At 37.9% G+C, this 25,422-nt stretch overlaps 4 protein-coding genes across 7 annotated transcripts in view; 2 read left to right on the forward strand and 2 right to left on the reverse strand.

Annotated features, from left to right (window-relative positions):
- On the reverse strand, positions 1-4,709 carry LOC136262711 (G patch domain-containing protein 3-like). Of its 4 annotated transcripts, none has more exons than XM_066057074.1 (10): positions 4,570-4,707; positions 4,450-4,499; positions 2,592-3,001; positions 1,223-1,566; positions 1,107-1,172; positions 943-1,057; positions 827-892; positions 611-717; positions 435-562; positions 1-383 (listed from the first exon to the last, which is right to left on the reverse strand). In XM_066057074.1, the coding sequence occupies exons 3-10, from the start codon at positions 2,935-2,937 to the stop codon at positions 194-196; spliced, it is 1,362 nt and encodes a 453-aa protein (XP_065913146.1). In that variant the 5' UTR covers positions 2,938-3,001; positions 4,450-4,499; positions 4,570-4,707; the 3' UTR covers positions 1-193. The 4 variants fall into 4 exon arrangements, with proteins under 4 accessions (XP_065913146.1, XP_065913147.1, XP_065913148.1 ...); XM_066057075.1 differs by having other exon boundaries at positions 4,445-4,499; XM_066057076.1 differs by lacking the exon at positions 4,450-4,499 and having other exon boundaries at positions 4,570-4,709.
- On the forward strand, positions 4,615-13,802 carry LOC136262710 (THO complex subunit 5 homolog). The gene is made up of 20 exons (XM_066057073.1): positions 4,615-4,950; positions 5,003-5,122; positions 5,174-5,271; positions 5,324-5,399; positions 5,462-5,532; positions 6,650-6,764; positions 6,819-6,901; positions 6,954-7,006; positions 7,057-7,196; positions 7,255-7,339; positions 7,387-7,483; positions 7,533-7,634; positions 7,690-7,786; positions 11,898-12,018; positions 12,072-12,184; positions 12,248-12,344; positions 12,412-12,536; positions 13,335-13,436; positions 13,489-13,574; positions 13,631-13,802. Exons 1-20 carry the CDS (start codon positions 4,630-4,632, stop codon positions 13,695-13,697), a joined length of 2,169 nt encoding a protein of 722 aa, XP_065913145.1. The 5' UTR covers positions 4,615-4,629; the 3' UTR covers positions 13,698-13,802.
- On the reverse strand, positions 13,735-17,020 carry LOC136262712 (dihydroorotate dehydrogenase (quinone), mitochondrial-like). The gene is made up of 8 exons (XM_066057078.1): positions 16,777-17,020; positions 16,332-16,531; positions 15,396-15,460; positions 15,080-15,279; positions 14,788-14,901; positions 14,582-14,735; positions 14,377-14,536; positions 13,735-13,977 (listed from the first exon to the last, which is right to left on the reverse strand). Exons 1-8 carry the CDS (start codon positions 16,978-16,980, stop codon positions 13,926-13,928), a joined length of 1,149 nt encoding a protein of 382 aa, XP_065913150.1. The 5' UTR covers positions 16,981-17,020; the 3' UTR covers positions 13,735-13,925.
- Positions 16,957-25,422, forward strand: part of LOC136262709 (glutamine-dependent NAD(+) synthetase-like) — a 13,515-nt gene continuing 5,049 nt past the window's right edge. Inside the window, exons 1-9 of the mRNA XM_066057072.1 lie at positions 16,957-17,110; positions 21,026-21,086; positions 21,139-21,255; positions 21,330-21,473; positions 21,732-21,783; positions 22,170-22,258; positions 22,312-22,429; positions 22,477-22,608; positions 24,069-24,137. Of these exons, the coding sequence (XP_065913144.1) occupies positions 17,026-17,110; positions 21,026-21,086; positions 21,139-21,255; positions 21,330-21,473; positions 21,732-21,783; positions 22,170-22,258; positions 22,312-22,429; positions 22,477-22,608; positions 24,069-24,137 (867 nt within the window). The 5' untranslated portion in view covers positions 16,957-17,025. The remainder of the gene's footprint in view (positions 17,111-21,025; positions 21,087-21,138; positions 21,256-21,329; positions 21,474-21,731; positions 21,784-22,169; positions 22,259-22,311; positions 22,430-22,476; positions 22,609-24,068; positions 24,138-25,422) is intronic.

Raw genomic sequence — 25,422 nt, forward strand, 5'->3', positions numbered from 1 at the left:
TTTCAAGTTGTCAACAAAAAAAATTATATAAAATGCAGTGCAATAAAAATATGTAAACAATTCAAATGATGTAATTGATTTTTAGTTGCGCACAGTATATATCAACTCATTTACATGACAAACTATTTACACACTGTTAACTGGCAACTGCTGGAACATATGTTACAAGTTCAATTTTAAGGCAGGGTATTTGTCAAAGCCTTGAGGCACTGCTTAGCCTCTGACGATACTTTAATCTGGTGGACGGAGCTGATTGATACTCAGTATCAACATGTTCCATTGGTTTATCATACACAGTAGATATTAAACAATCCTTGGTGAGTTTCTGCTTCTTAAGTTTATGACCACTGGTTCTTGTTGTGTCTAGTTTTTCACCATGATACCTACAGAATAGTAAAACTAGTGACATGAAATTTATCTATTTGTGTCCTAACCCTAATCCTCTTTTGCAATGTGGGGACTGTCCATCAAGTTCAACAGGTTCTGACACTCCAGTCATTTTACGTCCTATCCCACATCCTTTTGTCCATCCACTTTGTTTTAAAAAACTTCCCCCAAATCCCTAGGAGAAGCTGTAGTAGTATATAAGCTATCAAAGCAAATGACCTACTTTAGTATGTTGCTCAAAAGCACCAATCCCTTCCACCATTTCTCCTCTTCTTAGCCTCTGCTCCCGTGACATCTCCAACAGTTGTCTGGCATCTCGATCAAGTTCAACTGTCGTGCATAACAACATATTCACATTCAAAAATTTTAAGACACACATAAATTTCATGTTCATAACAATTAAAAATGCATATTTAGAAACACGTTACATTACACTAACCTTCACTATGGCCATAATAGGCACCCATATCTATATCCTTATCATCTGCTGTCTCTTCATCAAAATCTAAAGACACTACAACTTGAACACATAATTTAATTATATACAAATCATACCAGTTTCTTCCAAGCTCCTCCAATAAGCAGCATCAGTGTAAAATACTAATCCACTACTGCCCTTATCCCAGACTACCTCTAGCTCTTCTTCAAATAGTCTTTCTCTAGTTCTCCCCTATATATACACACACAATAAAACATCTGATACAATCAACTGTATTTACCTGCTTATCAACATCATCATGTAGAGCCTCGAATCGTTCCCAGTCTTCAGCATCATGTTCATCATCCTATAAGTACTACTGTACTTCACATGAAATATGAAAAATGAATCGCTTACTTTTACAGGTGTATCCATAATACTTGATACATGCTGCTTATCTATCTTCTTTCTTTTAGCTTTTTTCATCTCTAACTCAGACAAAAGCAAGTGGTCTTGCTTATTAAATGGCTGCTGGTTCTCATATTCAAAAGGAACTGCACCATACTTTTTTGCCGATCTACTATTGGGAAATTTCAGTTGCAACTTTTTAATTAGATGACTAGGAAATTTGCATGCCCTTATAAGGTCCATAAATGTAGCAAGGGGAGTGCCAACATTACCCCGTGGCATCACATGAGGAGGATTAAGTTCAGGTAAAGAATTGATATCATGTTTTGTCAACTGCTGTCCACCACCAACAGCTACACAGAAACATACAGAAAGTGACAACTGGAGGATGTGTGCAGTATAAAATATTTATATAAATGTTGTAGCTGCATAATCATGTGTGTATGCAACTATAAGTGCATATCACATTCACAATAAAACATTACACAGGAAATTTTGATGAAGGGAAAATTTGACGAATCCACACCAGTATTGAAGGATGAAAATCAATAAATTATAGCCTTTTTTAGGGGCATGCACTTATGAATTAAAATTTGACCAATTTAACTGGTATGTTAAATTTTTGTTTCATCAAAATTTTCTGTCGTAATACTGACATGTGCCTTTTGGCCTTGGTCTGCATGCCATGCCTTTGATTCTTTGCTGCGGGTGCATATGATTACACACCATAGATTACAGAATTACTTGGAGTACTTATGCTACTATGAAAGGATATAGATGACTTCACTTACAGTGATCTGTTTGCTACGGGTATTGCAACCATACCACATAGTGATTCAAGCACAAGTTTTTGAAAAAAAGAAAAACCAGTCAGATCAAGATACCCTAATATAGTAGTCACTTTATTGCAAGTGAGATAATAGATATCTGAATTAATATAGGGGTGTTTGTATCAAAGTACGTAAAATAAAACAGCCATTGATATATATGTTGAACTCAGCTCAATTACTCTAATAGAATATACATATTCTAATAGATTGATCATTTTGGCAATTGACTGGTGGCATAATTAATCGACCCTCCACTGTATAGCTATACAATGCAAAAAATCAAAGGTGTATTTAAAAATGAAACAAGGGTCTATTTCCTAAAAAAAGGTAAAAAGACGTGATTGTATATAGTACTAACTACACATGTATGTGAAAGAATCCCATTCCAGAGTAGAAAGAGGGATTTTCCCACAGTATATTTTGTTTCACTACCTTTTAGTGAATAGACTCTTCCTCCATGTATTACAGTATTTAATAGTCTAAAGTGCAAACCATAGACCGTTGTAACAGTTAACAAGCATACAAAACATACTTAACATAAATCTAACCAGTTAAATTATCATTTGAAGCTTTACTAATATTCACATTTCCTTTTACCAGTTCCCCACTAGCTAATTCCCAAGATTTATTACTGTAGAGATGTAGGAACTCATCAATCATACTGGGCTCCACTCTCACTACACAACAACAGTGTTGACTATCTGATCCATCAGAAGAGACTTGTGGTCGATGACGGAAATGAAAACACTGAAAACCTCCCTTTTCTGTGAACTGTGAAAAATATGACCTAAGGTCTGCAGAACGAAATTCAAGTGGAATATTTCCAATTATAAAATCATCAGTGACATTTAATGTCTCTGTCATGTCAGAGCTGCTCATGATATCTTGAGACATAACTGATCACTGGTAACTGGACCTAGCCATGTGCAGACACTGTAGTATTAACAGCAACAATCATCTATAGATATCGGGGTAAAACAACGATCACAGCAATTTAGGATACAGAAAATAGCTTACGTGGTAAGCATCATAACCTTATGGCAGCATAGATAATGTATGTCACATGGATTGGAAACGCCCGTATTATTTACATAGTGACGTCATGGGCTATCCTCGTTTCGCTGCGCGTAAACTTCATGGCCTCGACAGGTGGAAGATTTCGCTGTTCTTGTGACCAGCAAATTAGTGTTTGTTGTTTACAGCTGGGTTAGTTGCCACCTACACTATATGGAGGCTGGACTGGGTAGGGCCGCTGGAGAGTAGTAAACAACAGCGTAAGAAAATTCAGGTTCAAAGGTGAAATATGGTGTTTCAAAACGGTTGTGCAAATTTCCTGAAGAAACAGAAAGTGTAGCATTGTTTCTTTGCTGCTGTTTACACCACTTGTAGCAGGTAGAGTGTAGTAGGCTAGTTAGATATTCACTGCTTCGCTGTATATTTCCACTGCTTCGATAAAACTTCAGAAAATAGGCACTACTTTGTGCTATTGTTTAGCTCAAGCTGAGCAGTACTGTAGCATAAAATTTATTTCAATGTATTAGACATTTCTTTGGTTGTGTAAATGCGGTGATGAGAAGTTGGCTAATAGCACTGCTACTGAATTATTAGCTGGTGCGTACCTGCCATTGTCACCTGTCGCAAACAATATTTCTCCCAGTGCCCACAGACACGCTGTGTTCTTGTTCAGTACACAACGTAACACAATAAGCAATGTAAAAGGAATGTCCACGCCTTCAAACTGGCCTTCAAACAAGCGAGAGAAAGCCAAACAGTCACTCAACAAATTTCCCAATGTATTGGCGCACCGTAACTAGGATAGGAAAATAATTTAGCGGGCGTTTCCAATCCATTAGGAACGCATACATTATCTATGATGGCAGGCACACATCATAATCATAAATTTACACATTAACTATTGACACTGATGTCTAGTGTTGAATAAGTGTCACCACAAACTATTGACAGCTGGAACAACACATAGTAAGCATTGGAGACAAGTCAGCCTTTGGCAAAAATTTTATCTTCATACAGACAGTAAAAGACATCATAATTATTATATGCTTAACCTCAGTTATTAGAGTTAGGGGAGAGTTCACCTTCAGTTCCTTCTTCACCGGGTGTAGGTTCTTACAGTAAATGTTTAACATTGATCCTTATTGGTTTACATTAATATGGTGGAAAAACAATGAAGAGTATACATGTATGTATGGTACTTTGCAGTGGAGTCCAGTGGTTAAGTACCTGGACTAGAGGTCACGTCAAACTATATTTTGGTTGATTGGTGTCATATAATATATAGGCTATAAGTTGTGCATACGTACACATACAGTACATGTAACTGTACATTTGTATACACGTACAGTACACACGAGCATTCTCATACACATGTATGTAGACAAACCTTACTATTTTATAAAAATTCCACTCCAGCATTTAATAAAGTGATAAAGTAGGAACTAGTTTAAAAGCAAAACAGTAAAGGCTTTTCACAGACGACATAAGAGTAAACTATAAAATTCACCATACCTATAAATGATGCTGTAATGTCGACGAACGTAACATTACAGCGTTAACATTAACGCCGTTATGTCGACTGCTCAGCCACTCGCCAGATCGACAAAAATCAAAATTCGATCCCACAATCGAATAGTACACAAAATGAAACGTGGACGCAAATCTTCGACTAAACCTGAAGTAGCATCTGATGGAAATAAGCCAAAGAAAGTTAAGTCATCGGATGAAGGAAAATCGAACGATGCACAGGGTTACATTGCGTCGTTGCCACTTCATGGGGAGTATCTCCCGTCCAAGGGCTACTCGATAGTGCCAGCTGCAGTTACAGAAACTCGACAGTCACTAGTAGAAGTATTTCAAATGGTGCGAAACCAAAAACGACAGGGAGATAAGGTGCGCGTACAGTTTTAAATAGTAAAGCAACATTGTATCACGTGATCCATAGTGTTCTGCAGCGGATATGGAAGAAAGTAGGGCAAAAGGCGCCTTGTTGTTTGCGACATTAAAGAAACTGAACCGTCTGTCTCATCTGTACTGCAAGGAAGCTAGAGATAAGACATTGGAGGTTAAAATGATTGCTAAGTATACCGTGTACTTACAAGTGGTGTTGTGTTAGAACAAGCAAGAGTTGGATGGTTTGCATCTTCAGCTGCAGAACCTCAAGTATGAGATGGTGCATTTGAGTAAAGAGATAAGTAATTGTCTGCAGTTCCAGTAAGTCAAGGAAAGTATAAATATCATGTAATTAATTCACAAATTTTATTAGATCATCTCATGATGACATACAACTTATTAGTGAGGAGGAGTTTTATGACAGTGCTCCAGCAGAGATTAGCCAGCCAGTATGTTGTGTAGTATATTTATGTATTTAGTGACAATACTCCTTTGTATGTACATTGTATAGGAAGTAACTAAATCAAATGATCACGAAAGGATGATGGCTAGGCTACACTGGGAACTTAAGCAACGTCAAGAGTGAGCACTAGTAAAATATAGACCATTCTATAAAGATAAGCGTTACTTAACCTGTAACCTGTAAGTATTGAAACTCCAAGCCAGCATGCAAGGGAGTCTGGCGCTGTCTGTCCTGGTCTCTGGCATCTACCACAACTTTTAAGTACTTCTGCCGTTGCAGTGTTAGATAGGTCCCTCAGCTGTAATATTCCATATTTTGTCAATGCATGTCGTGTATTCTAGTTATTTGGCTGCTACAGCAGCACAGGCACTCCTGTATGACCCTTAATTGCTGCCAGTAAGCTGCTATACATTCCTTGCTCTAAATGTATCTGGTTTTCAAGTTTGCTACATCAGAGGTAGGTCTTGAAATGGGATTGTGACACCTTAGGTTACATAATAGTATCTCTTTATGACCAGCCATTAGTTTAGTAGCTAACTACTGGGCCTGTCTCCACTGAACATCCTGCTAGCCGGCCTTTAGAGAGCTGGAAGATGTGGAACTCTCAAAGTTTCTCCAGGAGTACATACTTGATATCAAGTCTGGCTTAATACTTACAGCTTGGCTTTAACTTTTGCCAATTAAGCACAGGATCAGGATCAAATTGTCCTATTGGAATCAGGAGCTTATAAGCGCCGAAATCAAGAGCTTATATAAGTGCTGGAATCAGGAGCTTATAACCTTTTGCACTTATGAGCTCCTGTTGGAATGCATCTACTACTATACCTCTAAAGGCTCCATGTTAGTCTGGGTAGCTATAGGCTAAGAGTTATGGTTATGTGAAAGTGAAGATGCCTGACTTTTCTTCAAACTACCAGTGTGGTTGCTAGAGTTTACAGGGTGGGGAAACTTGGGGCGTAGACCGTTGGTCCAGTTGCCATTGCAAGTCTCTTGTCTCATACTGTTGGGAGCTTTAAGAATGAGAAGTTTGGAGTTGAAAAGCTATGTATGATTGGTTTGAGTAACTGTTTGATGCTGAGGGGGAAAATTATGTGAAACTGCATAAGTACTAGTAACTAATCAGATTCACAAAGTTAACATATTCAAACATGTAATTTTTGATAAACCAATAATTAAAAATTTAGTTAGTAATTAAGAGTGACAAGACTTGATGTTTTTTTGTGTGTATTTCAACAGTTTGATGTCACAGAGGAACACATTACAGGCTGAAATATCATCACTGGAATCTGATATTTCACAACAGCAGTCAGTAATCGATAACTTAAAACCATCCCTGGATAAGCTTCTTGAAGTAAGTAACATTTCCATACAGTGATGCTTCCACCATCTTATTTCACCATTGCAGGCTTCTCTCCCAATACAAGAGAATTTAAACTTACTACTGGACAAAAAGAGAAGAGAACATTCTTTATCCCATTTACTGCCAAGGTAATTTTAATTGCATGGCGATTGTGGCAATATACATGTATTCTCTCTAAAGCCCTCTCTATATATTGTATTCTCAAGCCAGTGCTTTTAGTGAGGCTTATGATGGTGAGTTGATAGCTGATATATACTCTCATATTATGGTTTCATGATCATAGCTGCTAACATGAAAGTCAGTATTCAAGGAGATAAAGAGGAAGCTATGAGCTTTGTAGAACAGAAGCCAAATGATAGTAGACATCAGTCAGATGATGATAGTGATTCTGATATGGATACTAAAGAAGATGACTCTAGAAGAGTACGTACACAATGTTGATGTATATATGTATTTAGTTACCTTTTAAATCTTTCAACAGAAGAATTCTAAAAGCTCAGTTAGTGAAATGAAGACCGTAGTTAAGCCACACCCACTATTTATACAAATTGATATTGACCAATCAGGTACAGTAATAACATTACTTACATGTAGTTGCTGATTTTTATAATAGACAAATGCAATATTTCATTGGCAATAAGATACATCCCATTAGTTGGTGTGGCGTGTGTTAACATCAGCGGTCTGGCTGGAAATGGTGATGATTGTTGGTAAGAATTACAATGTATAAAATGGACTCCATGATCTGCGACACGTCAGTTTATTAGATGCTGACACTATACTTCATGAGCTGTTACTATCTGGAGATGATGGTGAGGCTTTCCCCAGCCCCTTACCACACTATTTGATGAAACAACTTGGGTATGAAATAATTGAATATATCCTGGTTATACTTTTAATGTTGTTTTATGAGTAGAGAAAAGGTGCTGATGACAGAACTGAAGTTGTTTGGCATACCCTATCAATGGGTACAGCTTTTATGTGGACTGGATTTTCTCAGCAGCTCTCCTCAAGTAGGCATACAGCTTTGCTGTACTTGTTGTTTTTTGTTTGATATACTTAGTACTTATTGTACTATGCTGTACTTATTGTAATAGGATAAATGCCAGAGGAATTCTGGATCCCAACTGTTCTGGCTCGTTTAATGCTACCTGCATACTTCATAGATTGGGTTCCCTATCAGGCCTGTAACCTCCTCACAGTTTCCTAGGGGTACATGCGCAGTCATGAAAACCAGAGGCGTAGTCAGAACCCGGGAGCATCAATAATTCGAGATACTCTAATAGAGCAGTCACAGTATTCAGAGAAGCAGTGTAGCAAGCTGTGTATGTGTAGTAATATGGATAGCCAATTGGTGGGAGGGAAGCTATTGTCAGCAGTCAGTTACCTTTTTTTGGTCTTCAGCTTACAGCTAGGTCCTGGCATCACCAAAAGTGTGGCTACGCCCCTAGTAAAAACTGGTTTATGAAACCACATCATCCCTTTTATGGGCATGTGTTATAGGCATCTGGAAATTGGGAACAAATAGGAACTGTTAATAGCTGGTAACAAGGAAAGGTAGCGATACATTAGCGTATTTAAGTAGGGTCCATCTGATATAAGGTTTGTTTTATCCTTTATTTAAATTGATAACTACACCTGTAGGTGAAATAGAGCAAACTCTAATAAGCTTGTATTGGTATACTGCAGATTTGTAAGTTCAGTTTGGCTCAGTGTTTAGACTACAGTGATAACTGAGATGAGTTGTGCTGGCAAGTGTAAACGCAATGAAAGTCATTGTACGTTGGACATTATCATCTTATCATACAGTATATATTAGGGATCATGAAGGTTTGTGCTGTTCTAGCCAAAACATCGTCCCAAAACCAGCTTCACAATACCGTCATGGCTCCTTGGCAGTATTTGTGAGACATAAGCAAGCCCAAAAGTGTCTACAGAGCGGTCAAAAACTTCTGATAAGTTGCTATGGAAATTAAAATTTTTAGCAGAATTTTCTACTGACTGACTAGCCCGCCTGACTGCTTGCCTGCCCTGCCTGCCCTGCCTGCCCTGCCTGCCCTGCCTGCCCTGCCTGCCCTGCCTGCCTGCCTGATACCTTCAAATAAGTGTAACTCCACAACCACTGCCTGATTTTTTTCACTGTTAGACATTGCTTCAGGTTCCTTTTGGCAATAGTGCATAACCGTAAGTAATTTTCTAAAGGGTGAACAACTCTGATTTCATTCCTGGATTACTTTGTTCTATATACTGCAGTATGTACAATGTATGCTTCATGGACTTACCTGTGTCCTCCCTTTTGTCCCATGTATCTTTGCTGACAGTGAAAGTTGTCAATTTGCAGTAGCACAGCGTGATGGCTTTCCTACATAATGGGAATTGTTTTCTGATCGATCACAGAATTTCACATGGTGTTCTTCATTTGTAATGTTGTGACTTGTGTAATGGGCTGAATGCAGCTGAAGATGAAATGTAATAGCACTTCACTTTTCAGTAATCTATATATATATAAAGCTGTCTGTCTGTCTATCTGTCCGTCTGCTTCGTGACGCCGCTAACTCGACAACCAAAGTATTGACACGGGACATTAACAAAATTAACCGCTCATCATCTGGCAACTCCAAGTTTGTTGTTACAAATCACTACCTGCTTCCGTTCGTTCGTTCTCTATGAAGTATTGAAGGTGTTGGTGTAGAGAAGGCATCAGTGCCACCTTTTCATGACACACTTTTTCATGTCAGCTATTGACAACAATTACTTGACAATCTGTGCACGTATTGGCACGATTCGCATGCGAAATGATGCGGAATGAAACGCTCACCATTATGGCAAGCAAAATGTAACGGAATTAAAAACATACGTTTTAGTATTAATACGTACATCCCAAACATGTACACATACATCCCAAACAAATGTCCCAAACAAACATGTACGTCTGGCTATGTCGCAAAATTTATTGCAAGCTTCTACGTGCATTCTTTTGTCCGCTACAACACATTGAAGGCCATGATATAGAGAAAACATCAGCTGCATTCCATTGCTAACACAACTTAGCTGGTAAGAAGTTGTTGCGGTTACTGCTGTGTAGGGTTTGGGTTCGAATCTCGCCAGTGACAAAACTTTTTTTTTCCGTTTTATATATATACCTTTTTGGTGCATACTTTTTAAACCAGGCGTGCGCCCACTTTACTGAAATTGTTTTCGTAAAAGTGTGTGTGTGTGTGTGTGTGTGTGTGTGTGTACCTATCTACCTATCTACATATCTACCTATCTACCTATGTTTGTCCGTACGCACCCACATGAGCTAAATCGTTTAATAATGGTAAAAGCAGCTTTTACGTAAGAAGTAAAAGTGAAATGAAGTCTGTATTAAACTTCTGCACAGGTGAACTTTGCTCTGAGGTGGTTTCTTTTCGGCGGATTGAAATATGGGTGTGGTGACTTTCCTCAGACTACCTTCCCCTTGGGGTTTTCAGGCGTTTAGCAACTGAAAAACAACGGTACACTACCAGGAATAGCTTATCGCTTCGAGTTGAAAGGGGGCGTATCCCTTACATACAGGAACGAAAATGAAGAATGAAGAGCAACTTTGAGGCTTTGTCGAGAGAATTTGTGGGAAAAAAACACGTTAGTCACACTATAAAACAGTTTAGAAGATACTTCTGTGCGTAATATGTTGGTAAAAGCGGTTTGTTTAACAAACGCTTCCTTAGCAGTGCATAGCAACGTAATTGAACGAATTACGAATATTTCATGAATTACGAAATACGAGAATTAGCTATAAATATTATTGCACAACCCAAAACTAAAGTAGTAATACATAGTTGTTTAATTCATAGTAGCATATACTGTCTAGTTAATTCCAGATGAGTTAGCTAGCTGCATGGCGCCTGGTTTTTAGAAGTAGCACATCCTTATTCTAACTCACTTTTTTTCTCATTTGTTCATAGCATCCAGGTACTGCTACACTGCATATATGGACTGTTGGAAAAGTATACAGTAGCACATTTAATAGGCATAGGGCAGGCATAGGCAGGCCAATTGGGTGCATGTTCGAGTGCCTTCTCTTTGTAACTCCAATTCTTTGGGATGTGATGGAGTATGTGCCTGTGTATTAAGTTAATTTTACTGCTTGCAGTATAGCTACAACTGCTGTAAATACCGTTGACCACGTTATTACAGTGCCTGTATGATAGGATAGCACCACATAATGTACATGATGGTGAAATAAGTTCATGATATCACCATGCATGCTACTCAGTTTAGGACATGATCTTTAATGCTTCATTCCTAAAGCACTGATTCATGTTATTGTGGTTAATGTGAAAATGTGTACGTAAGGAAGGTACCATATGAATATACAGGCATGGCAAACCAACTGGTTTGTCTATTTGTTTGTCCTGTGCACAGTTAAGTGTCTTCTTTTTGTAACTCCAATTCTTTGTGATGTTAATGCCTAAATTATAGCCAGGAAGTGTGTACTTGTGTAATAAGTTAATCTCAAACCTTTGCTTGCAGTATAGCTACAAGTGCTTTAAATACTGTTGACAATGTACGTTATTACAGTTCCTGCATGATAGGATAGCACCACATAAGTTGCACCTGTCTTGATAATTATTGGTTTAGCTTACATGCAATTCTGCTGTTTAGTTGACTCCATGTTGACATTATAAGGCTTGCTAATGTGAAAATGTGAAATGGTCCTGGATGTAGGGCAGGTACCTATGCTAGTAATTGATGGTTGGGACGTGTGTTTTAATGGAATGCTGGGTATCATTCTTTGTTCTGATGTGGTATGCACGGGTTCATTAGTCATAGTTATGTTATAAAAAGTAAACAAACAAGTAGAAGGAAAAACTAAGAATTTTCAAGGGATCATGCCCATAAAAAGTAATGAAAGAAGGGAGGTCGCCTACTTCTCCAGATATACTAGTGGACATTTAATCAGCCGTGGGCATAGGAATTAAATGTCCACTATTACATCTTCAGGTGTATAGGCAACCTCCCTTATTTCGTTACTTTATGGGAACGATCCCTAATCAGACTGAAAATTACTAATTTTTGCTTCTACTTTTGTAGTTGTAGCACTAAAAGTTTTTTTTCTTGTATATTTACATACCCGTATAGCCTGTTGTAGAGGTTACCCAAAAGAACATACACAAGATTATAAAGGCCATCAAGCAAAGGATTAACATGCGATCAACACTACAGAATGAAGTAAACAAAATGATGGGATCATTAGTAGAAGGTACAGGTTTTTACTCATTGAGTTAATATTTTATACACTTCAAATCTCACCAGGAGGAGGTCATGTAATTGATGCTGGCCCTGATGGTCAACATTTGTTTCCCAGTAGCCTTCATTCCAAGATGACACGTTTTAAGAAGTTGACTCATGATGAAGCACTGGCCCATGTAAGCAGCAATGGTAGCATATGATATGTACTTCAATTTAATACATCACTTTGTTACTAATAGAGCGAAAAGTTTGTGGATAATGAAATATTTGATGTTCAAAACAAGGCTAACAAATTTTACTTGATATCATTCCAGCTATCAGAAGAACAACAGAGCAGTACGTTAATGAAACATTAATTTTCCCCCATCATTTATTTTGCCTTGTTTTTATATTTTTTTATCAGAGACATCAGTTTGTAGACTACATTGCCTGATGTGTATCAGACCCACTTATCCAACTGTGCCACCAACCTTCACATTGGTGTTGGAGTCCCAAGCACAGAAGAAGCCACACAATCACTGGATTAAGGTTATCCTCAAAGGCTACAATTAGACTCCTCATATGTACCAAGTAGGAGCTCCTTATGGACAATGGAATCTAGTATATCACAACAAAATTTTATTTACAATAAGAGTACACAGTGCATGTGATCTTCTTGTATGGTTTGTAGTATTTGGATGGACACTTGAAATGGGCTTTAATTGTGTGAGCTAGTTACAAAAACAGACTAATTCACCCTTTGAACTTCACCATGCTTGTGAAACAATATACATGTATAAACAAATCGCAAATTTCTTTTTGGTCAAAATACACTTGCTATTTCCTTTTTCACTTGATACACTAGACCTCTCTGCAAAGAAACACCAGAAGGTACTTCAAGGTAGTATTTCGGAGTGTGAATCTCACAGAAACATGGGTGGTCCCTACTATGAACCCAGCATCATGATTTTGTGATACTCTTATGTAGTGTGTGTGTGTGTGTGTGTGTGTGTGTGTGTGTGTGTGTGTGTGTGTGTGTGTGTGTGTGTGTGTGTGTGTGTGTGTGTGTGTGTGTGTGTGTGTGTGTGTGTGTGTGTGTGTGTGTGTGTGTGTGTGTGTGTGTGTGTGTGTGTGTGTGTGTGTGTGTGTGTGTGTGTGTGTGTGTGTGTGTGTGTGTGTGTGTGTGTGTGTGTGTGTGTGTGTGTGTGTGTGTGTGTGTGTGTGTGTGTGTGTGTGTGTGTGTGTGTGTGTGTGTGTGTGTGTGTGTGTGTGTGTGTGTGTGTGTGTGTGTGTGTGTGTGTGTGTGTGTGCACATCAGTAACTCGGTAACTCTCTTGTTCTATGAAGGCAATTGAGGCTGAAGTTAATGTACACTATTCCGAGTTGTTGGACGGTGATGGAGCATCTCGGTATCAGTACCTGTTGGCTAGACAACTCTTAAAAATACAGGTATAGTCCTGAACTCTGTGTGTGTGATTGTCACAAAACCTTTGTTTGTCAGATGTGTTTTGATTCCCTGGAGACTACCTACCCTTCATACAGTAGAGATGCTTTTTTACCACATTCCACATTCTCTCGTAAATATTGGTGAGTAGTTTGAATGTATTGCATACTGCAGTTGTAATGGCAATCACTTTTCTCAGTGGCCGTGATCGAATGCCAGCGTATCAGTTTAGTTCAGAGAAGGGATTGTTTAGTCATAGGACTTGACTTGTGCACTTCAGTACACTTAACTGCCAATAGGATTGTTTTAGTATTTGTATGTACATTATGAGGTACTATATAAAGGAAAAGCTAACATGCTGATTGTTTTGATATACATACATACAGGTATTACATATACAAAATGAGGTACATTTACAGTATCATGACTTGGTTTACTGCAAGTTCTGCAAGTTCATGTATTAATGACACCACACCTACACAAATATAGAAATACTATCTGTGTTTTCTACCAACTGCTTCTTGTACTGATGAAAATCCATTTTGCCTGTAACAAACAAAGCAACGATGCATTATATACTATGTAGACTACAGTATTACAGTACATTGCACAGTATTTAAAATAACCGATTCTGCTGTATTAATAAAGCCGACTATTATGTAAAATAATGGATGTTATTTGGAGCAAAAAAAATCTAATAACATTTTTGGTGGTGCACATTGAAGCTAGGGGTGCAATGTCCGGTCCCACAACTAGCACTTTACTTTTGAAATACTCTTATTCACTATCCAAATGTGAGCATTTATATTCCTGATACTTCCAACCTTAGTATAGTTACAACAATGCTACCTAAAATGGTAACAAATTTAACTGCTTGATACCATGGATAGTTCTAGTTCTGAAGGGCACAGCTCACTGTATGCCAAGTGCATATACAATCCATACCTTAACAATTGTGCTAGATCTTTCTTAATATACTTTATCAACACTGGTCCGTCATACACCAAAGCTGTGTAAACTTGAACGAGTGAAGCACCAGCCAATATCTTGTCATATGCATCTTGACCACTAGACACACCCCCTACTCCAATAATAGGTACTTGACCTGTAAAATATATAAATTGATAGATGCACCAACTAACCACATTACCTTTGGTTAACTGATAGAATTCTGAGATGTTTTGAGTTGACAACTCCTTTAAAGGTTGGCCACTAAGACCTCCTTTCTCTGAGCCATGTATGCTATGTAAAGAAGGAGGTCGCTGTAATGTTGTATTACCAATAATCAGCCCATCAACCTTTGCCTGAAATACCGTACATATATCATTAGAAACTACAGCGTATAATTGAACTTGCCTTTTCACTACAAACAACTGTAGCAACATCTTCCTTTTCTTGCTGTGACAAGTCAGGTGAAACTTTAACCAATAAAGGAGGTTTGTTCTTCAATTCATTTCTAACAGCTAGAAGCTATAAAAACAAACCACAACACAGAGTAATATATATATGTACACATCCATTATGTGAATTGACTTTTGATGAAACAGATTAAATATCTTGATCAAATAGTGGCTGCATGGGACTTATATAATCAGACCTCCAGACATGCATACATATGAACCTATCTACGTTGTATGTTTACAAGCACCTTAGACAGTAAATCCATTAGTTTCTCTTTTTCCTGCATTCTTCTCAAACCAGGTGTATTAGGGGATGATACATTAATGACAATATAGTCAACATAATCACCGAGAGTTAGCACCCCCTTCTGGTAATCGGAGAATGTATCTTGACTGGTCTTGTTCTTACCAAGATTTACTCCTAAGACTTTACCAGGGTAGTGATCTCCTACATTTATCAAATTACAGGTCACATGGAACTTCTCATGCACAATTTGGATTGGATTTCAAAATTTCATTGCAAATGCAATTGCAGACACATACAGTGTACAGTGTGTAACACACTTTTTGATTTCCAAAGCTTTAGTCTTCCTGCAGCATCAGCATGCCCACAACTATTGAATCCATACCTAAACAAATTTGTTAGAAAACCATAACAATTTAAACAGCAATCTATTACGCCTTATAGTATCTGTAATTACAGCACATATATACACATCAGGGAAGGATCCAGGGTTTGGCAAGGGAGGGTGCACCAGGATAGTAGGTATATAGAGCAGGGGGTCTGGGGATATGGCCCCCCAGAAGCTAAAGCTATTTTGAAGTAGAGTGATTTTATGCACAAATATCAAAATTATACTGCTTTCTAAGTGGACTACTTTGGTCAAGAGTTGCATATTAGGGATAAGACTTGACAGTCATGAGTGTTTCAGCTAGGTATATGAGAGCCTAAGAATCACCATTGATCCTTTACACCTGGGGATGTAAAGGATTTATGACAAGACTATGGGTATTTCATTTTGCAAAATATTCTTAGCAGGCTAAGTGTGCCCATGCACCATGGGGTAGTGCTGCAGATGCTAGTTTTCAACTATGGAGGGTGTAATATGCAGTGATTGTTCTATTAAAATAGTGACTGACTGCTCTATTAGAGTATCTGTTCTTTTGGTCCCCCCGTATCTGCCACTGCTCATTATTATGTTTATACAGGTATCTATGTGTGACAACATGCATGTTGTTGTAACAGTCACAACTGAAAACATGTAATTGTTGGAGCACATGAAAAAGCAACATGTAAAAAACATTTCAATCCATGTATGTGATATGCTGCATGTTACTTGCACAGTGTTTTGAGTCAGTACTAGCATCAGGGTCAATTGTAGAAAGCATTCATGCATGCTTGACTCACACAAATGCAAGAATAGCCAATGACTGAAAACATATGCCTTAAAGTTTGTATGCAACAAATTTTACTGCAATCTCATTCTTCAATATCCATACCTGTTAATAACACCCTGATCAGCAAGCAATCTAAACACTCTTGGTTTTGGATTTCCATCTTGAGGTAATGGGGTAATGCTACCAACCTCTATAAATCCAAATCCAATATCAAACAGTTGATAACATGCCACAGCATCTTTGTCAAATCCTGCTGCAAGTCCAACAGGATTGACAAAGTCTTTTCCCCACAGCTTGGTATTCTGAAATTAAATTGTATAAATCTGATATTAAATCACATGACACTTATTGGCTACCACTGCGTGAACTGCAAGTGCTATCACAATAGGTAGCTGAAATTAGGGCTTGCAAATAAAATTCCTAACAAGCTTAAGGAGCAATAAAGGTGTTACAATTTAAAAGCAACTATAGCTAGTTGGCAAGACTAGAAATAGCTACCGAGTGCTCAAACAAGCATATATAAATTTCATGTAAATTGCCTTAGTACCAGAATATTGTCGTCGGTTTGATTACATCTAGGTAATACTCCAAGCTTGGCTAAACGAACTGCCATCACGTGAGCAGTCTCTGCGTCAAAAACTCGAGACACTCTCATAACAATATGTCTGTAGAACCATCGGTTATCAGTAGCAATGCAGTAGAAAGAAGACGCTAAACCAGTCAATCCCATTGCAGTCCACCAACGAATCATCTTAAAGAAATTATTAAAAACCACAATCGATAGTCGCAAACGAAAATGGGCAGAAAGGTGACTTTGGCTACTTGCACGCTAAACCAGTGGGCCTTAGATTTTGCAGGAAATTTGCAGCGAATCTTTGAAAGTAAGTAATATTGTGTGCTGATAGCTTACGTGTAGAATGTTCTGAGGTTGATGGTGTTCTCCTTGTTGATGCTAAGAATGCCTTCAATGAGTTAAATCGTCAAGTAACACTCCGAAACGTTGAGGTCCTCTGCCCTTCTCTTGCTCCCATTTTAATTAACACTTATCGTACTGATGCTTTTTTGTTTACTGGAGGTCGTACCATCTTTTCTAGTGAAGGGACTACCCAGGGTGATCCTCTCGCTATGGCTATGTACACTATCGGTACTTTGCCCTTGATTTCTCGTCTTACTGGTCTAGTAAAGCAGTGCTGGTATGCTGATGACTCTGCTGCTGGTGGCAAGCTTTCCAAGCTTAAGCAGTGGTGGGACTTGTTATCTTCCGTAGGGCCCCGTTATGGCTATTTTCCAAATGCTACTAAAACTATCTTGATAGTCAAGGAAACTGTTTTAACTGATGCTAGAACAATTTTTGGAGACTGTGACATTCAGGTTACTGCTGAAGGACACCGTTATCTGGGAGGTGTAATTGGCACTCCTGCCTTTGAACAGCTATTTTTGAGACGTAAAGTGGATGGCTGGATTGATGATCTTAAGACCTTGAGCCTCTTTGCCGAAACACAACCTCATGCTTCCTATGCTGCTTTTTGTCATGGTCTCTCTTTCCGATGGAACTATTTTTTTCGTGTTTCTTCTTGTTCTACAGACCTTTTCCTTCCTCTTGAACATTTTGTTAAATCTGTTTTCCTTCCTAGTCTATTGGGTCGAACTGTCCCTGGTGATGTTGAGAGAAAGCTATTTGCCTTGCCTGTGCGGCTAGGAGGCCTTGGTGTGTTTGATCCTTCGATTGTTGTGTCACAGCAGCGTTCCTGCTCTGTAGAAGTAAATGCTGGTCTCGTTGGCTTGATTATCTCTCAGGTACATCAACTAGGTGACTGTCTTGATGCACAGGTTCAGTTGCGATCCAAGTTTCACTCTAGGAGCCATCAAGAGCAACTTCAATCTGCCAATCATTTGTTCGATGAACTTCCTCCTAGCATGCGTTCCTCAGTCATGTTGGCTCAGGAGAAGGGTGCATCGAATTAGCTCTCTTGTCTTCCATTGAAGTCGCATAATTTTGTGCTTCATAAAACTGCTTTTCGTGATGCAATTGCGCTTCGCTATCATTGGCTACCATCTGCCTGCCCTACTTCCTGTGCCTGTGGTCACTCTTTTACCATAGAACATGCTCTGTCTTGCCCAAAGGGTGGGTTTCCTTCTCTGAGACATAATGAAGTGCATGATCTAACTGCCAATTTACTTTCCGAGGTCTGTAACAATGTTGTCACTGAACCCCACCTTCAGCCTCTTTCTGGTGAGACCCTTCAATACAAAACAGCTAATCGTGATGATAACGCAAGGCTTGACATTGCAGCTAATGGTTTTTGGGGAGGACGATTTGAGAGGTCATACTTTGATGTCAGAATTTTTAACCCTAGTGCACCCTCAAATCAACCCCTACACTCTGCATACCGACGTCATGACAAGGAAAAGAGACGTGAATACCAACAACGGGTTCATGAAGTAGAGAATGCCTCATTTACTCCCTTAATTTTTACTACTACTGGTGGAATGGGTGATGCTGCTACTCAGTTTTATAAGAGATTGGCCAACCTTTTGAGTGCAAAGCACAGCCTTTCCTATGGAATAGTGATGGGATGGCTGAGATGTAAATTGAGCTTCTCTTTGTTGAGGTCTGCAATTATGTGCATTCGCGGTGCCAGGTCCAGTTTGCGCTGTCCCATTGCTGAGGCACCGATTGCTGTGCAGGTCGCTGAGGCCCATATGTAAGATAATTTGTTTTTGTTTATTATGTACTGAAAAAATGTTATATGCTAACCTAGTATGTGTTGGAATGCTATTTAGCAGTAATATATATGCCTATGATATATGAAGTACTTCTGAAGTACACCTGCAATTTTGTATGATATTTGGAAGGGGCGTACTGGAATAAACTTTAGTGATTACTTTGAGTTCAATACACTGTGTACAAGGTCGCACTCCCTAACTTTAAAAGTATTTTCTTCTACTATCAATGTTTTCTGTTATTGTTTTTTTGTATTGGCATTCTTGTGGAACACTAGACATTTTGGCCCGAAGCCAGGTTAAACATTTCAGATCTAGATTGAAACAGTTTATTTTAATGTGATTGTTTAATTCTGTACTTGTATTGTGTATGTTGTTCTGTTTCTGTAATTGTATTTTTGTAACTGTAAGGATTGTATGTAAGGGTATCACCTTGTACAGGCACATGCCTTTTGTGTATCCCTTTAAACAATTTGATAATAATAATAATACCTACCAAAGTATCTGTGGACAAAGACTATTTTTTTACTGTTAATACCAACCCCACCCGATCTAATGGACTCAAACTTTACAAAAATCGCTTCAACACTGCTATTAGAGGTCATAGTTTTTCACAGAGAATCGTCAATGATTGGAACACCTTACCCCATGAAATTGTATCTGCACCTAATGTACTGATCTTTAAGACTAAATTAGATGTATTTTTATATGACCGCCGGTTTGATTTTATTTAGATGTACTTGAGATTGGTTTTTATAAGACTTTGTCTTCCTTATACCAATTAACAAATAATAATAATGATAAAGGATTGTAATATGTTGTACCATGTGGCTCTAGTATCTGTGGGTGTATAATTAATAATTGTTGTTTTCTATGGTTGTTTCAAAAATAATAAGGAAATATTGCATGTACAATATAATTCGTACTTTTATAGTGATGTAAAATGTATGGGTCAGTGGCCTGTGTTTGTCTAAATGCAGTAGTCGAAATAGCCATCCAATATGACAGAAGAATTAAACACTAATCTGTAAAAATTGTGGAGTAGGAGTGCTTCGATCAGCTGTGGTGTTTGTGTGATATATTTACTTCTGGCCTTATCTATCTTTTATATACAAGTTGTAAGACTGCATGTACTTGCTTATTCCTTTTGATGCGCATCCAAATTATCAAGATAAGGTAAATGGAGGTAACTTCGTGACTGGGGTAACTACATGAATTTGTACTTTGATAGGCTGTAACTCCTAAACCACTTTAAAAGAAATAGCTTAATACACCAGGCTATGGAGATTACTTGTATCAAAGTGGTAGTTTCCAGCTACTCTGGTTTTTACGATAGCTTTGTTTGATTAAAATACTGCAAGATTTTGCTTGAAAAACTTTGTAAATATCAACTTTGATGGGCCGTAACTCCTAAGCTGCATAACAAAATAGTTTAATATTTGTGGTAGATCAGAGATACACCAGGCTATGGATCAGAGTGGTAGTTTCTAGCTACTGTACTCTGGTTTTCATGCCAGATCAGTTTGATTGAAGTAGTGTAGCATGAATTGAAATTTCCTTGAAGCTAACTTGAAACTTCCCGAGGCTGTGTTACAAGATAGATACAGCTTAGTTAAGACTCATTTGCTTTACTGGAATGTTTTCTATCAAAGTAAGATCATTTTCTTGAATTACAGCAAGATTGGTGGTGTTGTACATGTAGAAATTCATGAAGTTACTGTACCCTATTTTTGACACAGCCAGATCTAGATGCTTTGTGCCATATCTCCATAATGGCTATATATATGTTGAATCACTTATAATTTGGTATACATAGAATACATAAATGTCTGTTGCTTGTAGCCAAATTTAGTTACAATCGATTTTGTTGATCGTACAGTAATTCACGGAGTTACCTCCATTTACCTAGTCAGAACTGCAGTACAATGATTAAGTCTGACATCAAGCTACACATCACTTATCTAGTGTAATATGCATATGTACCATTTTGTATGACTACCGAGTGTTTACTTTGAACTCCTTTTTCAACATGTGGTTGGATTTGCATCAAAATTTCGTACATAATTCTATAGGTATTAAGATTGCTAAAGAAAAGGGAGCCAAGTACCGACTGGGACCAGAATTGGAAATATCGTAATATAATTTTCAGTTTGTACACTATAAATTAACAATGGTATTGTTTCAGTGGCTATGGATGTGGTGACCATTTTTTGGAAACTGACTTGTACTTGCATTGTTGGCAAGTGCTAGTTGAACTACTGCAAGCAGATGAAGTCAGGGATATTGTCTGTGATGTTGGCATGTGAGTATAGTAACTCTGTATACTGCTAATAGGAATATAAGTTAGTGGGTTTACCTCATGATCAACCATTGCAGACCAGTGATGCACAAAAATATTGCTTACAACTGTCGGGTCATCTTCTTCAATCAAAAGATTTTATTAATTAGACCGAAGATGCATCTTGCTACTACAGGAAACTACAGAGAAGGAAGATGGTTTACTCCTTGGATTAAAGTGAGGTATGTTGAACAATGTGTATGGATAATGGTGGGAAAATTAGTGGCCCGGTCATGATTCCTCCCATTCAATTGGTGGTACCGCCTACAGTAGATTTTGAGGATGGAATTGGTTGCATGGTCTCAATTGCCTATTACCTGTAAGCACTTTATTGTACTGCACATGCAATGTATGCTATGTACTGTGTAGTGTGTATATGTGTATACAGGGGCATGTATATGCATTGATAGTGTTTTGTATCTTAACATGTATATGTTTAGAGAAACTGAAGAATTTGTGCTGCCTCAGATGATATCAGAAATCACGGGGCAGGTAAATACTGATATTGTTATTGATAGGTAAATGTTCTCTACATATATGTACTACGTACCATATAGCCAGAAATTTTCGAGGGACGAAAATTTTGTGAATTTCGTGAGTAATGATAAAATGCAATCATGAAACGTTGAGATTGCATACAGCTATATATTACCAATGTGGAAAGGTTCTCTCTAGACTTTCGTGGATTAAAAAATGCAAAAATTGGATTTTACACAGTTTTGTGAAAGTTTCGTCCCTCGAAAATTTCCAGCTATACAGTATATATAAATACTGTATGTGACTTATGTGCACACACATGCAACTGTTGCATGTACAGTATTTTGTGGGCACATGCCTGCATAGAAACTACTGGATGTGAATTTACTGTATATGTGTAGAAAACTGTGCCCTTTGGAGATATAGTGTTGGCCACTCTTGATACTGTGATTGGATTTGAGACCTGTCAGGAATTATTCTCTGCCAACAGGTGAAAATATAATTGCTAACAGTTGTGTAATTGCTTTTTAATATTTCTTTTAGTCCTCATGCTGATATGAGTATGGATGGGGTTGAAATTATAACAAATTGTAGTGGTAGCCACCATCAGTTACGAAAGCTCCACCTGAGAGTTGATCTTATTAGATCTGCCACATCTAAGGTTAACCATCACAGTGCGTAGATGACATTTAACTCTCATTTTTACAGTGTGGCGGAGCATACTTGTACTCTAATCTGAGAGGATGTGATGGTGAAAGAGTGTATTATGATGGCTGTAGTTTAATTTCTGTCAATGGAGAGTTTGTGGCACAGGGCAAGCAATTCTCATTAGAAGATGTGGTAAGGAAATACATATGCTATCCTTTCTATCTACCCTGGCCATACATAGTTGAAATGCTGTCTATTTGTCACGGTGCTTACTTGTCAGTCTCTCTGTGTATCAACATAATTCACACTTGACTGGAAGCACTCATCAACTGGCTACCTTAAGAATTTTATTTCAAGCATATCTGTGTGTTTCTGTTAATCCACTTCAGTGTGTTAAAAGTCATAGAGTAGAGAAAGCTTGAGTTACAATCCTTTGCAAACCACAGTGTGGTCTGTTCAACCAGTAGAGCGTCTGTCTTCAGTGTGATTAGTCACAAGTTTAAATCCTGCTAGCATTTGATTTTTAAAAAAATCAGGTCAACTGAGTACAGTTCATCTTTGTGTTTGTCATACGTGCATGTGTTCTGTTAGAGTGAATAACCACTTAGTTATGTCATTTTGACTACAAGTTATGGAGAAATAAATACATAGCACATCAATATGTAGGGCACTTGCCTGTGTGTTTATACCATACGCTCTTTTAGAGTTACATTTATTGTGATTTCTAACTTAAGTGCCATAAGATGTGCCTGTGTGTTAAGCTAGTCAGAATCTGGGAACTTGGTAAGTGGGCCATTAGCGACTAAACAATTATAGTAACCAGTGGCAACAGTAATCACCATAGCACTAGAGCACATGACTGTGACAAGCCTGTAAATCAATAGTTTACAGTCTACCTGTTACAATACTATTGTCAACATGTAGCAGGCTTGTCTGACCATCCTGCTACAGGAATGGTCCAGGGCAGTATTATATCTACAATACAATACTGTGACAGGCTATTGATATATGTGAATATTAACTGGCTGGTAGAAGCTGTTAACAGGACTATATTTTTTGTAAGGGGTATAAGAACATAATACACTGTATCTCTAGCCTGTAGGTGGTACAGTGTTTACATAGGTTTTGAGGTTGCTTGATACTGTTGCCTTGGCACGATCGTAAAGTGCATGTGCAACAGATATGGCCAATGAAATTTGCTAGTAATCTTTGTGAAATTCAAATAATATATGTGCTCCTTAAATTTCATTTGCTAGTTACTACACATGCGTGATGTGTAGTTGTGTAGTCGTGTAGTCGTGTAGTCGTGTAGTTGTGTAGTCGTGTATGGTATCAAACAACCTCAAAACCCTTTGTAGATTTAAAAAAAAATGTACAGAGTGATCAGCTTATGTGAAGTACTACAAGGGGAAATCTAGTGATGTGTGATACATATTACAGTATATCTGGTTTTGTGCAGTTTACAATGTATTGCGGAATTGCTGTTGGAAACTGCTTTATACCTCACATTAATAAAAGAGTCATCGTTCATTGCTTACGTGTTTCAGATATTTACAGCATAAGAAAGTTCTTCAGAAGCTACAGACCCCATACATGTGTACTGTGCAAGAGAGCTAACTGTATGCATAACTGTGTGTTATCTTACAATATAGGAAGTGGTGACTGCTACAATTGACTTAGAAGACATTCGTTCCTACAGAGTTCAGTTGATGAACTACCAAGTTAGCTATATACGTGTGTATATACATTACTTAGCATAACATCAACCAATACATGTAAACACTGAAAAATTTTCAAATGGCTTGAGAAAGCAGTGGGGTTGTTGGAGGCATAATTAAGTAGTATAAATATTGTATTGACAATGTAACTCAATAATCCACTTTTGCTCTTCTTTATTATACGAAGGACAACTCTCTGTACATCAGTGTAGTTGGTAGCTTGGTTGGTACGTATATCATTGGCAGTGCTTAAATTTATAAAAGAAAAGTGGATATATCTTGATATACAGGAAGATATACATACCTACTGTATATCTGTCAGTTCATTAGCTGTTAGCCAGTTGTGTTAGCTATGGAGGATATACTATAATAGAAGGATGTCAGTCTCTTTAGTGTATTTATATGCATATTCCAGCAGTATATATATATCTAATCCAAAACAGCCAAGCTGTAAAAAAAACAGTGCGGCCCTCAAAAAGGCTATGGTGAAAAAAGATGTGAAATCCAAGGTGGCAGCCAAGAAATGGCTGTGATGGTAGGTTAATGGTAAAAATTTTAATAACGACAATTCAGGTGAATTTTTGTGCCGCTTGGTCTTGGCAAAAAATTCACCTAAATTGCCGTTATTAAAATTTTTACCATTAACCTACCATCACAGCCATTTCTTGGCCGCCACCTTGGATTTCACATCTTTTTTCACCATAGCCTTTTTGAGGGCCGCACTCTTTTTTTACAGCTTGGCTGTTTTGGATTAGATTTCATTTCTTTTTGTATTTGTATACCCCAAAGCCAGCCTATGGCCGGCTTTGGGACTTTTTTAACCTGTCTTTTTTTCTTTACCACAGGAAGAAGAAAAGATGAAGCAGATGCACTTTAGATTTTATCAGTAAATGTACAAATTATATATATAATACATATATTTATTACAGAACTCTCCATGGTGGTTTCTTTGTAACTGAACACTCTACAAGGTGACTTCTTGCTGCTTTCTCTACAGGGTGAATTGTTTGTAGCTGAACAATCTACAAGGTAACTTCTTCTAGCTGATCTCTATACAGGGTGATTTGTTTGTAGCTGAACTATCTACAAGGTAACTTCTTCTAGCTGATCTCTCTACAGGGTGATTTGTTTGTAGCTGAATTCTGTGCAGGTGATTTGTTTGTAGCTGAGCTCTTTACAGAATGGTTTCTTTGTAGCTGAACTCTCTACAAGGTAACTTCTTCTAACTGATCTTTCTACAGGGCAATTTGTTTGTGGCTGAATTTTCTACAGGGTGATTTCTTTGCAG

This window comes from Dysidea avara, chromosome 8 (genome assembly GCF_963678975.1).
Source record: "Dysidea avara chromosome 8, odDysAvar1.4, whole genome shotgun sequence".
Classification (NCBI taxonomy): domain Eukaryota; kingdom Metazoa; phylum Porifera; class Demospongiae; order Dictyoceratida; family Dysideidae; genus Dysidea; species Dysidea avara.

What these genes read in the sequence shown, in the direction of transcription:
- LOC136262710 (XM_066057073.1), top strand. Translation starts at nt 4,630, where the DNA reads ATGTCGACTGCTCAGCCACTCGCCAGATCGACAAAAATCAAAATTCGA. An exon ending in TTCTCAGCAGCTCTCCTCAA is followed by an intron (nt 7,787 to 11,897) that starts GTAGGCATACAG and finishes ATACCCGTATAG; the next exon opens with CCTGTTGTAGAGGTTACCCA. An exon ending in CACACAATCACTGGATTAAG is followed by an intron (nt 12,537 to 13,334) that starts GTTATCCTCAAA and finishes TGTTCTATGAAG; the next exon opens with GCAATTGAGGCTGAAGTTAA.
- LOC136262711 (XM_066057076.1), bottom strand. Translation starts at nt 2,937, where the DNA reads ATGTCTCAAGATATCATGAGCAGCTCTGACATGACAGAGACATTAAAT. An exon ending in CTATTATGGCCATAGTGAAG is followed by an intron (nt 718 to 826) that starts GTTAGTGTAATG and finishes TATGCACGACAG; the next exon opens with TTGAACTTGATCGAGATGCC. An exon ending in CATTGCAAAAGAGGATTAGG is followed by an intron (nt 384 to 434) that starts GTTAGGACACAA and finishes ACTATTCTGTAG; the next exon opens with GTATCATGGTGAAAAACTAG.
- LOC136262712 (XM_066057078.1), bottom strand. Translation starts at nt 16,980, where the DNA reads ATGATTCGTTGGTGGACTGCAATGGGATTGACTGGTTTAGCGTCTTCT. An exon ending in AAAGCTTTGGAAATCAAAAA is followed by an intron (nt 15,280 to 15,395) that starts GTGTGTTACACA and finishes TGATAAATGTAG; the next exon opens with GAGATCACTACCCTGGTAAA. An exon ending in CAGTTGTTTGTAGTGAAAAG is followed by an intron (nt 14,736 to 14,787) that starts GCAAGTTCAATT and finishes ACGGTATTTCAG; the next exon opens with GCAAAGGTTGATGGGCTGAT.